The 14,804-nt window shown below is 32.9% G+C and overlaps 1 protein-coding gene across 1 annotated transcript in view; it reads left to right on the forward strand.

The window, feature by feature from the left end:
* CASD1 (CAS1 domain containing 1) overlaps positions 1-14,804 on the forward strand; it is a 56,111-nt gene that overhangs the window by 5,442 nt on the left and 35,865 nt on the right. Inside the window, exons 2-6 of the mRNA XM_012647401.1 lie at positions 1,262-1,358; positions 1,912-2,032; positions 9,501-9,545; positions 11,159-11,221; positions 14,487-14,531. Of these exons, the coding sequence (XP_012502855.1) occupies positions 1,262-1,358; positions 1,912-2,032; positions 9,501-9,545; positions 11,159-11,221; positions 14,487-14,531 (371 nt within the window). The remainder of the gene's footprint in view (positions 1-1,261; positions 1,359-1,911; positions 2,033-9,500; positions 9,546-11,158; positions 11,222-14,486; positions 14,532-14,804) is intronic.

The raw sequence follows: 14,804 nt of genomic DNA on the forward strand, positions 1-14,804 counted from the left end.
CAAGGGGAGAAAAGGAGATTCCATGAAATTTCTGAATTGTAAGGGAAATAGTTCATGAAATTTATGAAAATCTGCCTATGCACATGAATTTTCCCTGTGGTAAGGATTTGAAAACTTAGGGCCTTCCCAGCTAAGTAGCTATTCTCATAGTGATGATGCCAAAGGGTCCTAAGTCCTCAGGGACTATTCTCTGAGTTTACAAATATAATTATAAAAATTTAATAATTGATATCCTACTTATCCTGCTTTCTTTATCCAGTTTTCCACCAAGATAATGCAGCATTTTTACTCTTCCTTCCTGTTCTACTTTAGAATTTATGACACTGAGGCAACAACACTTTCAGTGTTTATGCATGCTTGTATTGCATTTGTATCACCTTTTGTCTATATTTTGGCCAGATAGATGAATAATTGGATTGAGAAAAGAGATGTGTTCTTCTACTTTAAATACCTTTGCATCTTCCCACCTCCACCGTGAAAGGTTCACATACCATTTTTGTTCTGTAGTATTTCTCTTATCAGACTCGTTAGCCTGACCATAACTAATTGGCAAACAAATACAGCTTGCTATTGACTCTTAATAAGAAACTAGAGATTAATTAATAATATTTATATTTCATTATAATCCCATGTTAATGTAAATATCTAATTTGTTTGACATATTTAAACATAAACTCCTCCAAACCATTTTTAACCCCTTTGGTCATGTACATTTAACTATTGTACAGTAAATGTCCAAAGGAAGTAGAGTGATTCCTTGTCCTAGTTTACATGGGATTGGGGATTTCCTAGTTATGGAACTTTCCGTTTAAAACCAGGACTCCAGATATGCTAATGCACTATGTATTATAATAGTTGAATAGGAAGTTATTTCCAAAGTCTTCTCTTTTATCCCTTAACTTTTCTTTCTCAGCTAGAAGTAGGAGTGATAATCAGATGTAAAGGCTAGTTTGAGGCTGAGTTGACGTCCTTGGGAAAAAATCCTGAAGCAGAAGGAACTGCCAAGGTAGTGAATGTAGCATTTAGGAGTTAGGAGTCTTTTACAGGTTGAAGTATAAACCATTAGTGGCTCTTATCCTCTCGGATATTAATGTATTAATATTTATCATGCTTCTCGTGAATGGATAATATGCACCTGGAAAGGATAGTGAAACACAGAAAACTGTGCTTGCTGATCTCAGGGACCTTGAATAGGGTCGAGATAGCCAACTTATAAAAATTTAACCATTGCTTCTGCTACTATTGTATTTAACTGTTATAGGCAATGATTCGTGTGAATACCTTCTCTCAAGTGGCAGATTTCTTGGAGAGAAAGTTTGGCAGCCTCACAGTTGTATGATGCATAAGTACAAAATCAGGTATGATTTCTTCATTTGGTTGTTTGTTTTCTTTTCTAGAAAGCATCTTAATGTCTAGTGGAGAGGGGTTGGTGAAACAAGAGAATACTTTCTCCTCTATATGAGGGTAGAGACTTACTGCGGATAGGGATAGGGCTGATTCCAAATGAAAATTCCTGTCCTCAAGCTTTTGGGAAAGAGTTTTGGCTGAGCTGCTTTATCTCAGGTGAGAGGTAATGAGGCCTAAGGCAATAGCCCTTGAGCAAAGGATTCTTGCTCTGCAGCTTGGATGCCTACCTACTGGTGCTATTCTGTGGATTAAGAGAGAGTAGATATAAAGCACTTAATAGAGTTAGAATACATCTTAAACATTTAGTGAATGGGGCTGTTATTATTGAGAGTTAGTTGATCATAGCTACATGGGACTGATAAGTTAAACACACCTGGCCACCCACTTCTAAAGCAACAGAACCATATGTGTAACAATCCTGTACAACTTTCTTTATAAACCATGTGCTTTCGAAATGCCAATATGCTGATTTTACTTATTGTAATGTTTCTTTGTTGATTTCAGCGAAGCAAAGAACTGCCTTGTAGATAAACATATTGCATTTATTGGAGATTCCAGGATTCGTCAGTTGTTTTATTCTTTTGTAAAAATAATTAATCCCCAATTCAAAGAAGAAGGAAATAAGGTAAAACTTGTCTATTCCCTTCTGTAGGGTATTGTTTTAGAAGTTAACTAACTGAATAGTTAGAGGAAGAGTGTGTCTCTCCAGAACAACAGTAGCAACTGGAAAAGTTTTATTTTGACTTTGGGAAAGGTAGGGGAAAGAAACATGATTTGCTATAATGGGGAATGTGAAAAAAAGCAGTGGTGGATAAGGTATTGGCAAACTTTTTATTAACTTAGTAAACTTTTGGTTTTTAGAAATAATAAATTCTTACCATGGAAAAACTTTTAAAAATTTCTCAGAAAGAAGACAAAGAGAAAAATATAATTTCTTATTTTCCTGTTAATATTTTGCCAGATTTCATTTCAGTCTTTTTTTTAAACTGTACTTGTAATCTTTTAGCATGTGTAATTTTATATCTTTTTTCCCCACCACTTATCATAATTCACCCATATTATATAATCAACTTAAGTATCTTCTTAATGACAACATATTATTGAGTGGATATAATGTAATTTTATATAATCTTTCTTTTTTTTAGGTTTTTTTAGTTTCCTATTTTTTGCAGTAAAAAAGGATGTTTTCAGTTACTTCTTTGTGTGAAAACTTTGCTTTTTAAATTATTTCCTTAGCATGGGATCACGACAATGCAAATATTAGGTTAAAGAATATAAACATTTTAAAAATTATCTATTACATTGCCAAATTGTTTCAATTCATATTCTAATTAGCAGTATATGTTGGGGCCTAATTTTCTGAAACCTTTCTGGCACTGGATGATCATGCTATAAATTAAAATAACAATGCAATAAATGTCTGCTGTTGATTTTGTTTGAAAATTTCTCATTTTGAATATGTATCTTTCTTTGAAAACTAATAAGGATTAAGATCTTTTTATATGTTAATTAATTAGTTAATTTATTTTTGGGTGGATTATCTCATCATATTCTTTTGTTTGTACATTTTAAAGTAATCCAGAGTTCTAACCCTGTCTTCAAACAGCATACAATTGGGAGTGGGGAGAGCAAGGGGAGAAAAGGAGATTCCATGAAATTTCTGAATTGTAAGGGAAATAGTTCATGAAATTTATGAAAATCTGCCTATGCACATGAATTTTCCCTGTGGTAAGGATTTGAAAACTTAGGGCCTTCCCAGCTAAGTAGCTATTCTCATAGTGATGATGCCAAAGGGTCCTAAGTCCTCAGGGACTATTCTTTGAATCATGCAAACAATAAAGTTAACTTTTCATTTTTAAATTTGTATTTTCCATTGTATTTATACAAAATTATACAGAAGAGTTTGAACTATTTGATAACACGAAAATATTATGATTTAAAATAAAAATCTTTTTAAAAGATTTCTGATTTCAAAGAAAGTTTTAATATCTCTGGACTTAACATTGTGTCACTTTCTGAAAATTGGAATAATAGATTTGGCAACAGGTAGCTGAAAAAAGCTATAATGGTTTAGTCGAGCCAGAAGTACATACAATATGGCACATTGTTTCTTAGCCCTAGTTATAACATGTAGGTTTCCAGTTTTTATTTTCTAGGGGTGTCTAGTTATCCCAAAATTATCAAACAAGACACATTTTAATTTATATGCATTTAAAAAGAAACAAGTAAAGATAATTCCAAGTTTAAAGAGACAGTTATCAAGAAAATATTTTAATTCAAACTACTAGTAGAGCATTTGCCAAATTATATGTTCAATATTCTCTTGTCTCTGCATCTCAAGGACAGAAATTGCATATCATCATTATATTTTGATACATTTCTTGTGCCTAGCACAATCTGACATATTGTAAAAGCTTATTGTTAATAATTTTTTTAAAGCTGTGGTGTGGGTTTGTTTGGGTGGAATCGGCATATTGGAGATAATTCCTTATTTGAATTTGGTTTCTTTTTTGTATTGAGGCAATTTTTTTTTTTAAGAGACATTAGAGCTGGATTTTTTTTTTTTCAAATTATACTTTGTGAAAAACTAGTTCTGTGAGAAGCTTTGTTCAAATGAATTTGAACTGCATATCATATCTCCCTCTTAGATAGTTTTAATTTAGGCTAGGATATTGACAACTTGAGAAGTCTTGCAGTAAAGAAATCCATTTTGTGTTGCTTCCAGCCATAGGGCAGGCTAGATACTCTGGGGGCCCCTTCTACTTCAAACCAACTACAGCACAGATTTTGAAAAATACTGTGGATGTATTTCTTGACTTTGAGGAAATGGAAGACACTCTTCAAAGAAAAACAAACTATGAGGCAAAACCAGAGATGAGAACAATGATGACAGACAAGCAGTAAATGTTCAGGTTGCCCTGAAGGCAAATGCCAATAGCTGTAGTTCCCTGTATGTAGAAAGTTAAGCTTTGGGCCAGCATATTTCTCAGTAACAATGTTGAAAGCCAGAGGACAGTAGAATAGTAGCATTAAAGTTCTGAGAGAAAGTAAGTTTCAAAGTAGAATTGTGCACCTAGCATAAAAATTTCTTTATTTTCGAAATATAGGACATTTCCAGATATACAAAAACTGTGAGAGTTTACTACCAAACAGACTTACACTAAAGGAGTTTCTGAAGGATAAACATCAGGAAGGAGGGAAATGTTCAGAGAAATGATCTGAAATATAAGAAGCAATGGTTAAAGAAAATAGTAAACATGTATGTAAACTAATAGTAATGTAAACTAATCTAAACACCGTGTAAAATAATAGTGTCTTTTTGCACTTAGTGAAAAGACAGAACTAAAGAACTGGCCAATAATACCATGTAAGTCAGAGGGAGATGAGCACAATTAAAGTGTTCTAATGTATTCTATATGCTCTAAGATATTGTCTTCCTTTAAAACTTAAGTTAAAGATGTACAGGAACACTTCAGGGTAAAGACTAAAATAACAGAATTAAAATGTATAAATTACAATGCAGAAGAAGAAAAAAATTAAACAAAAATATACTCATCTAATGCCAAATATGTATTATATACACATACCCATCCACACACGTGATATGCATATATACACACAAATATGTAAAAATCTGTTTTTACATATAGGTATATAAAAACTATGTGTATGTAGGGAGGATAGAAATCAAAAACTAAGATGGTAGAAACATATTTATAATCAAAATAAACGCAAGTAGCCTAAACTTGTGAGCTAAACACGGATTTCCAGATTGCTTTTGAAAAGAACTTTCTGCTGCTTAAAAAGACATATCTATTAATAAAATAAAAGGACCTGGGAAGGTTTTAATTAAAAATGAAAAAGATTCACCAGACAAATGCTTGTTGAAGAAAGATAAGCCATATTAATACAACACAAAATAGATTTTAAGGTAAAAATCATATTAGGGATACAGAACGTCACTTTCTAATGACAAAGAGTTCAGATCACTAAGATTTTAAACTTGTAGGTATCTAATAAATTAGGTTTAAAATTTAGAAAGCAAAAATTAATATAATTGCAATGAGAAATAGACAAATCCTTCATAGTGGGAGAATTGCTCACTGCTCTCTCAATTAACAATAGGATAGGCAAATAAAACTGGTAAACTTAAGGAGACAATTAACATACATGATTTTACAAGCTTATAGCTCAGTAACTTAGAGAATGTACTCCAAAATTAGAGAATATATTTTCTCAAAGCAGATATGGAAGATCTTTTTGACCATATATTATGCCATTAAGCAAGTCCCAACAATGTCAGAGAGTTGGCATCATTCTTTCTCTTTTAGGTAAGTTACTTTGCATTCAAATTTAACCTGATAAAAACTCTAGAAGTCTACAGTAAATATTCTTAGTGGTGAAATGTTAGACACATTTCCATTAAAATCAGGAAAAAGACAAAGATGTCCGTTACTGCTGCTTCGATTCAACATTGTATTAGAGGTTCTTGCCAAAGAAAGACAATTTACAGATGTAAGAATTGGAAAAAATAAACTTAGGACTCCATCAGACAATTCTCTACATAGAAAATCCCAAAGAATCCATAGAAAATTTATTAGAAATAATAAAGATTTTAATAAGGTAGATAAAGATTTTAACAAGGTAGTTGATTATAAGATGAACATACAAAAAAATTCTGATACCTCAATAAAGCTATTAAAAATTAATTGAATATCTGCATGTCAACAATACAGAGTTAAAAAATGTTTTTAAAATATACCATGTGCAGTAGTAACAAAAACTGTGTTACATAGGAATAATACAAATGTGGACGATCTGTATGCAGGAAAGCCACAAAACTTTATTGAAAGACAGTGTAAAATGGACATAATTAAATAGAAAATATATACTATATTCCTGGATGGGAAGACTCAATATTGTAGAGATGCCAGTTATTCCCACATTGATCTGTAGGCTCAATGTAATCCCCAATAAATCTTAAGAGAATTTATTGTGGAACTTTACCAATTGATTCTAAATTTTATATAGAAGGCCAGTAGACCAAGAATAACCAAAAAAAAAAAAATCTGAACAACAAGGTTGAGAGGACTTGATCTGCAATATCAAGATTTAGTTTAACACTATTGTAATTAAGACAGTGTGGTATTGGTATAGAGTTAAAGAAACCAGTGGAATAGAATTTAGAGCTCTAAAATAGACATATGCGTGTACAAAGACCTAGTAAGTAACAGACATGCCATTGAAGATCCTTGGGGAAAGGAAGGTCTTTTCAATTAATGGTGCAAAGGCAAGTGGTGCATGGAAAAAAATGAAATTGGATTCCTACCTCACACCATCAAGTAAAATCATTTCTAGATGAGTTTAGACTTAAATGTGGAAATCAAAACTTTGAAACCTTTAGAAAAAATACAGGAGAATTTCTTCATTACCTCAAGGTAGTTTTAGGCTCTTACAAAAGAAACAAAAATTACTACCCATAAAATAAAGGATTGATAAATTCACATACCTTAAAATTAAGAGTATCTGTTCATCAAAAAATACCTTGGAAAAATGACAAGCTACAATTGGGAGAAGATATTTGCAGTGTATATCCAAGAAATATAAGGAACTATGAATTAATGAAAAAACAACCCGACAGACAAAAAGGGGTGGAGGTAGGCATACCCAGGCATTTACTGAAGTGGAAACATGAATCCATATGTAAATCTAAAGGATCTTTAATGTCATTAGTAATCAGGGAAATGTAAATTAAGACTGTAGATGAGATACCATTTTATACTTACTTTAATGGCAGAAATTAAGTCTGACAATAGCAAAAAATATGAAATCTGACAAGACGTATTATACTATGTATCAGATGTCTTATAAACTGCTGATGAGAGTTTAAATTGTTACAAACACTGCAGAAAATAATTTGCATTATCATGTGAATGTAGACACTTGTATAGCATATGGATCTATGGAACTATTAAGGAAATTCTTACTCGTATGTTAAGAGACATGTACAAGGTAACTATCAGTGCTATTTATAATCTAGAGATCTTAGTGTATTGCATCAACTGACTTAGACTCCACAAACATAATAAATGTATTTGATATTAATAAAAATAATATTGATACAATAAATTGATATATGTAAGTTTTTAAAGGCCAGGGAATGTTCTAGACTCAATGAGACTAAAGAGATATAACAACTAAATGTAATATGTGATTTAAATTGGAATGTAGATTAAAATAGAAGAGCTATCAAGAGAATATTGTTGGGTAATTGGGTAAATTTGAATGTGGACTATATATTAAATGAGATAATATTTTATCAATGTCAAATTTCTTATGTGGGATTATGGTATTGTGGTTATGTAGGAGAACGTCCATGTTCTTAGCAGATACATGTGTAAGTATTTAAGGGTGAAATGTTATGACTTCTGCAATTTAGTTTCACATAGTTCTGCAAAAGAGAAAAACTCTATACAGTGCATGTGTGTGTGGAGAGAGGGAAAGGGATGAAGCTGGTATAAGAAATGTTAACAATTACTAAAGGATTAGGGGAGTTCATTTAATTCTGTCAATTTCACTGTAAGTTTGCAATTTTTCAAAAAAATTAAAAGTTGGAGAGAAGGCCAACAACAACACTAAACAATGTATCATTTAAAGATTCATATATATATAAGACTATATTTTTTTAAAAAACAAGCAAAGTGTAAACACAAAATGCATGATAGTGGTTTTCTTTGGGTGAAGCGGGGAGTTAAGATAGGGAGAGAGCATAGGTAGTTCAGTGTGTTGGTAATGCTCTGATTTGTGTCATGGATTTATGAGTGTTTATTATTCTTTTGTGTGCTTTGTGACTCATATATGTGACTTTTTGTATATATCAAATGTTACATTAAAATAATAAAGGAAAAGAAGAGATTGAGTTGAATGTACTAAGCAATGCAAAAGGAAGAAAAAGAAAATTCATTTACAACCATCGGTGTGTCTTTCTAATAAAAGAAAAAAACAAAAAAGGAAAAAAAAAAGAAAGTTCATGACACATTATTTCTCTGAGAACAAATTTTTAAAAGATTAGGGATGGGGTAGAAGAAAGAGAAGATCTGTGTGATTTTGTTCAATCCAGTATTTCTATTTGTCTGGTTAAATTAATGAAAACATTTCAACTGTGGTTTTAGGAGCAGAATTAGCTTCTTCTTGACCACCCTGACCCCCATCCTACCTAGGATTTCTAACTCTGAACGGATTTCTATTCTTTATGTGGAACACTTGGTTACCAGAAGTTGTATTCTCCAAATTTTAATTTTTGCTGTAAATGGACTGTTATACCGTCTTCACAGTGAAACCCATAATAGCCTCAAGTTATATATGTCCATTCCTGTTTAGTCAGGGCCTATACTAGTATACTGGTGAGAACGGACTAGATGTTGCTGCGGCAACAAACTACAGTCTTAACAAAGCAGAAGATAATTCCTCACTTAGCTCTACACGTCCTAGGTGAGTTGACAAGAGGCTTTGCTTCACACGATCGTTTAAGGATTTCTGCATTTCTGCTGTTAGAATTTTTACCATTTTCTAGAGTACTTTGGAACCTTTGGTCTCCTCAGTCTCTGCATTGGGTTAAGATAGAGACTAGAGAATTGTCTTGGAAAATTCAGCCTGAAAGTGACCCGTGTCACATCTAGCCACATTGCATTGGCCAGAACTAGCCATGTGGCCCTGTCCAACTTGAAGGGACTGAGGAAATGTAGGGAAGTAATCTGTCTCTGCCATAGATAGTAATACCAAGACTAAATTAGAATCCTGGTAAGGTTGGCAAAAAGGTAATTTATATAGGCACATTGATGTATCTGCTTGTTTGTAGTTGAAGTTTTAACTACATCTTAGATGATGAAAATCACATATGAACAATTTAACTAGTGTCACTTATTTTTTGGTATTCTCTATGTAGGTTTTTTTTGCCTTGTGTTGAGTATGTATAGGTAATTGAAATTTGGTGCATAAAAATAAATCAATAAAAGCAGCTAAAGGGGGAAGTTATTTACATAAATTTAATCTATACATTAGTGTTTCTCTGTTGTTTCCTTTTTTTATGGCAGCATGAAAACATTCCTTTTGAAGACAAGGTTGCATCAGTTAAAGTGGTAAGTTCATAGTAAGCTAGGCATTATAATGTCAAAACTATGCATTGGTTAATTTGTAAAGAGGCTAATGCTTTGTACATACTAAGTATATTTTAGTGTATTCTTGAGAGTAGATACGAATATTAAGATAATGAGATAAAAGTTTGTATGAATTGTGTTCTGTAATAAAATAGAAAAAAAATCTGATTTCTCAAAATTTTATCCAGGAAAAACAAAATTTTACCTTATTTTGAATCTTTTTTTTTTTTTTTTTGAGACAGAGTCTCACTGTGTTGCCCGGGCTAGAGTGCCGTGGCGTCCTAGCTCACAGCAACCTCAAACTCCTGGGCTCAAGTGATCCTCCTGCCTCAGCCTCCTGAGTAGCTGGGCCTACAGGCATGCGCCACCATGCCCGGCTAATTTTTTCTATACATTTTTTAGTTGTCTGATTAATTTCTTTCTATTTTTAGTAGAGACGGGGTCTCGCTCTTGCTCAGGCTGGTTTCGAACTCCTGAGCTCAAACAATCCGCCCCCCTCGGCCTCCCAGAGTGCTAGGATTACAGGTGTGAGCCACCACACCCGGCTATTTTGAATCTATTATGTGTTTATGATGAATGTGAATTTTCTGAATTCCCAATCATAATGAGAATTCAGTGGGGATCAGGACAAAAATGACCTTGACCTAATACAGCCTGCAGGTTTTTTTTTTTTATTAAAACTTTTTTATTGGGGTAAAATATACATATATAATTTACCATCTTCACCATTTTTAAGTGTACAGATCAATGGTAAGAAATAACATTTACATTCTTGGGGGATTTTTGCCCTTCCTCTTCCCCTCTACCCTTCCCTTTCCACCAATCTAGTCTCCATTTTCATAAGATCCACTCTTTTTTTTTTAGCCCCCACATATGAATGAGAACATGCCTGCAGATCTTTATAGTTCTCTATATGCAAATACAAATGGGATAAGGGTGGCAAAGAAGAAAAAGTGGACATTAGGAATATACAGAGCCAGGAATTGAAAGTAGTTTTCCTCCTTGAAGAAGTGATATTTTAACTAAGGCCTCAAGGATAAGTAGGAGGTTGCTAGGCGCAGTGGAAGAGTTTATGAGCATTATGTGCAGAAGGAACAGTATATGCAAAGTCCTAGAGAAAAAGGAACACATAGAGCATTCTAGGAACGGACCGAGAATGCAGAGGGCACTTAGAGAGCAAGTGTGAAGTGGCAGGAGAAACGGCAGAAGGGACAGGCAGAGGCCAAATCCTGGACCTTCTCTGCAATTTTCAGGACTCTGAATTTTTTTTTTGAGGGCAAGTAAAAGTCCCTGAATACTTAAGCAGGGGTGTGGCAAGGTCAGATTTAAGTTTTTAAAAGATTACTCTGGTTAATATGTGGAGAGTAGATTAGAGGAAGGCAAAAGTGGATATAAGAACTACTGTGAGACTCTTGCCAAACTGAGATAGGAGATAATGATGTCTTAGGGTGGTGTTTTGCTTTTACGTGCTCTGTAAGCAAATGTTAATGCTTATTTTGAATGGTAGAAATAAGAGTTTCTTTCAATGCCATGTGTGGAAACTTGAAAACAAAGTTTCTTTCACTTTTTCTTTTCTTCTAACGTTTCTCTTTTAGGATTTTCTGTGGCATCCAGAAGTTAATGGTTCAATGAAACAGTGTATCAAAGTGTGGACTGAGGTCGGTATTTGACAATATAGGCTTTTTTTTTTTTTTTGAGCAACCAAATTGTAAAAGCCCACATGCATTAGCTTTTCTTCCCTTTGCTAACCTGTCCTGCTCTCCTATACTTTATACTTACCTTGTTGATAGCAACTAAGCTGTGCTGGACTGATTTTAGCACTTAACTGAGAAGAGAAAGTATTGATCCAGCGTTTGCCCTGCTATCGCCATTTTAACTCTAAGAGAAAATTATGTTTACCCCAGACTTTCCAGTCTTAAAACTTTTTGTTGGTGCCATAGTTTAGCTAATTCAAACTCAAGTAATCTTCCCAGCACAACGGACATTCTCTTGAGCATTTTTCCACTTTGTCCTTCAAACTCATGCCCAGGTACTTCAGGAAACTTTTGTTTTTATAGCTGTTATTCTCTTTATATTTATGATGCAGAAGACAAGATGACTACATTTTAGCTCATGTAGTCATGTTTGGAGATAAATTAGATATAAAGGCAAACAAGCTGTTGACCTCAGAAAACCCCAAAGCTCTCACAGGTCCACTTTCCAATCTCTACAGTAGTCTCCATATAGCTCTTCATCAGTCCTTTAATTAAACCTGTATTCTTTCCCAAAGGCATTTACATTTGGGATGGATAAAACAATATTCAATTTTGTTGACCTTGTTTTGCTTAATTACCTGTTCTGCAACGGTTTTAAATTTTTAAATTTTTTTGTTTCTCTTCACAGTAAATGTTTAGTGTTGCAGCCATATAACATAACAAATAGGCTTTTGTAGGATCCCGTGGAACATAGCCACCATTTCTAACCTTGTTTCTTTGAGCAAATGTGTTCAAATTTCTAAAAAACAAACATGTAGACAACTTCTAGAATTCAACTTTCTGGCAAACTGAGGTCTGCACTCACTTACTGTGTTTTGTTTTTATCGATATGTTTTTAAATGTCCAGAAGGACAGAATAATGTTATGTGTATATTTAAAATGATTTAAACATATGTTATATATTTATTTGTGTTGGACCTGAAAGTATATCCATTAAAGTAGTAACAATTCACAGTTAAACAAACATCAATACGTTATAATGTGTAAGTCCTGCAAGATCACAGAAAATCTTCAAGTTATTTACTAACCTGGAGTAATATTATATATCCAAATTTTCAATTCTAATAATTTTCTAAAGCTAGTTTTGAAGGCTTAGATTCTGTTGTAAAACTCTTTATAATTGTTGGGAGAAAGAAAAGATACAATTTATTTAGGTAGATGGTCATTTGGTCACATAAGATTGATTAGTTGATGGTTTTCATTTATATAAGGAATATGTATGTATGTATTTATTTTTTTACTATTTTCATAGTAAGCTGCTAGATCCTGAGAATACAAAGACCTACATCTTTATTATTTATGTACTATTGCTAGCTTCCTGCTGAGTGATAAGAATGTGGCTGGGAATTAGCTCTAATCTCAGCCCTCAAGGAATTTTCAGTCTAGTTAATGGTGACTTATTGATGAATAATGATATGGTAATTCAAAGGCTAACACAGAATTGAACACAAGGACAATGAAAGCACCATGGATAGAAGCACTTAGGATGGGAGGTGGTGAGAATATAGGTGATGTTCTAAGAAAGTTTTACAGAGGAAATAGTATTTCCGGAAGAACTATGGTTTAGGAAAAAGATACACTTACTAACTGGAACAGCTTTATAGAAGCCTGTAGGCATGAAAACAACATTGAATTGAGAGGACTCTAAGTAGATTGTTATTCAGCAGATATTTATAAATCACTTGACGTATTGTAGGTACTAAGCTGGACAATGTTGATACACTGGTTAACATGATATTCCCCTCAAAGAGCTTCTGGATGGTGGCATATATAGGTGATTAAGGAAACAATGTGACAAGTGCTGAAATAGGGGAAGTGTAGGGTACAGCAGGATTACAGATCTTTAAAGGTGAATGTGGAAAAATTTTATAAAATTTTATAATGAATATTTTGTAAATAAAGGTACATTGAGCTGCAATTTCCCATTTTCTCTTTGTGTGGGGACTTTTGGGACACCCTGTATATTAAAATGAGATAATTTAAGATAAAGTACTTCATAAGTTACTAAGTACTATAAACATGTTATACTATATATATATAGTTAACTATATATATAATTACTAATGATATAGTATAGCTATATATTATAAATAGTATACAATAGTCCCCCCATCCATGGTAAATACATTCCAAGACCCCCAGTAGATGTCTGAAACTGGGGATCATAACAAACTCAATATATACTATGTTTTTTCCTATACATACATATATTAAAGTTTGTGAATTAATAATAGTAAGACAATAATCATAATAATAAAATAGACCAATTAACAGTATGCCAGCATCACTACTCTTGTGCTTTGGGACCATTTTTAAGAAAAATACGTGTTATTTGAACACAAGCACTGCATTCCTGTGACGGTAGATCTGATATCCGAGGTGGCTAAGTGACAACTGGATGGGGAGCATGTACAGGGCAGATACTCTGGACAAAGGGAGGATTCACAGCCTGGGCAGGACAGAGCAGGATGGTGTGAGATTTTATCATGCCACTCAAAATGACGCACATGTTAAAACTTACGAATTGTTTGTTCCTGGAATTTTTCATTTAATATTTTCAGACTGGAGTTGACTGTGGGTAACTGAAACTGCAGAAAGTGAAACCATGGATAAGGAGAAACTATTATAATTTGCATTTGGTGAAGATTTCTACTTTTTCTTTTTTCCCACATGTGGTCTTTAATAATTGTCAGTTTATTTTATTAAATACATGTTGAATTTAGCTTTCCCAAAAGATTATATTTCTTTAGGGCACTGACCTTGTATTTTATTTAACACTTATACTGTGTACCCTGTAGGTTTCCATGAATACCTTTTAATTGACTGACATAATACACAAGAGCTTTACTCTAAGTAATTTACTTTGAGTTCAGAATAATATTAGGTCATGTTACATTTCAGTAGTGGTTTTTTTTTTTTTTTTTTTGAGAACACCAAAGAATTAACCATACAAGCATCATGCTATCCTGTATAACTGTGTAGCAATATGAGATTTTAGGCATTGGATGTCTATCTTGTTATAAAAACAATAGGAATAATAATAAGAAGGAAATTTAAAATGCATTTGGAGGGAAGAACTTAAATTTTAAGGAAAGAAATGAAATGATGTTGCTTGTATTAATTCCCTGAACTGGATATAACACTGTAATAGAGATTTTTCTTCCTTTAGGATTCCATTGCAAAACCCCATGTGATTGTAGCAGGAGCTGCCACTGTAAGTTATTATCTGTATTCTTACATCATGATTGTTGTTTCACATTTAAGGACATGCTAAGAAAAAATTAAATTATATCAAATAGAATTCTTGATTGTACTTATCTTTTAATTGCTATTTCTATTATAATCAGACTGATGGATTTTAATAAAAAGAGGTGATTGAACTTAGGAAATTTGGTGTTACGTATCAGTATTATTTTATAACTAAAATTGTATTCTTCTTGACTATTATACATTGAAAGTCTAATTCTATGACAGCTTTTTTTCTAAC

This window comes from Propithecus coquereli, unplaced genomic scaffold, assembly GCF_000956105.1.
Source record: "Propithecus coquereli isolate 6110/MARCELLA unplaced genomic scaffold, Pcoq_1.0 Scaffold108, whole genome shotgun sequence".
Classification (NCBI taxonomy): domain Eukaryota; kingdom Metazoa; phylum Chordata; class Mammalia; order Primates; family Indriidae; genus Propithecus; species Propithecus coquereli.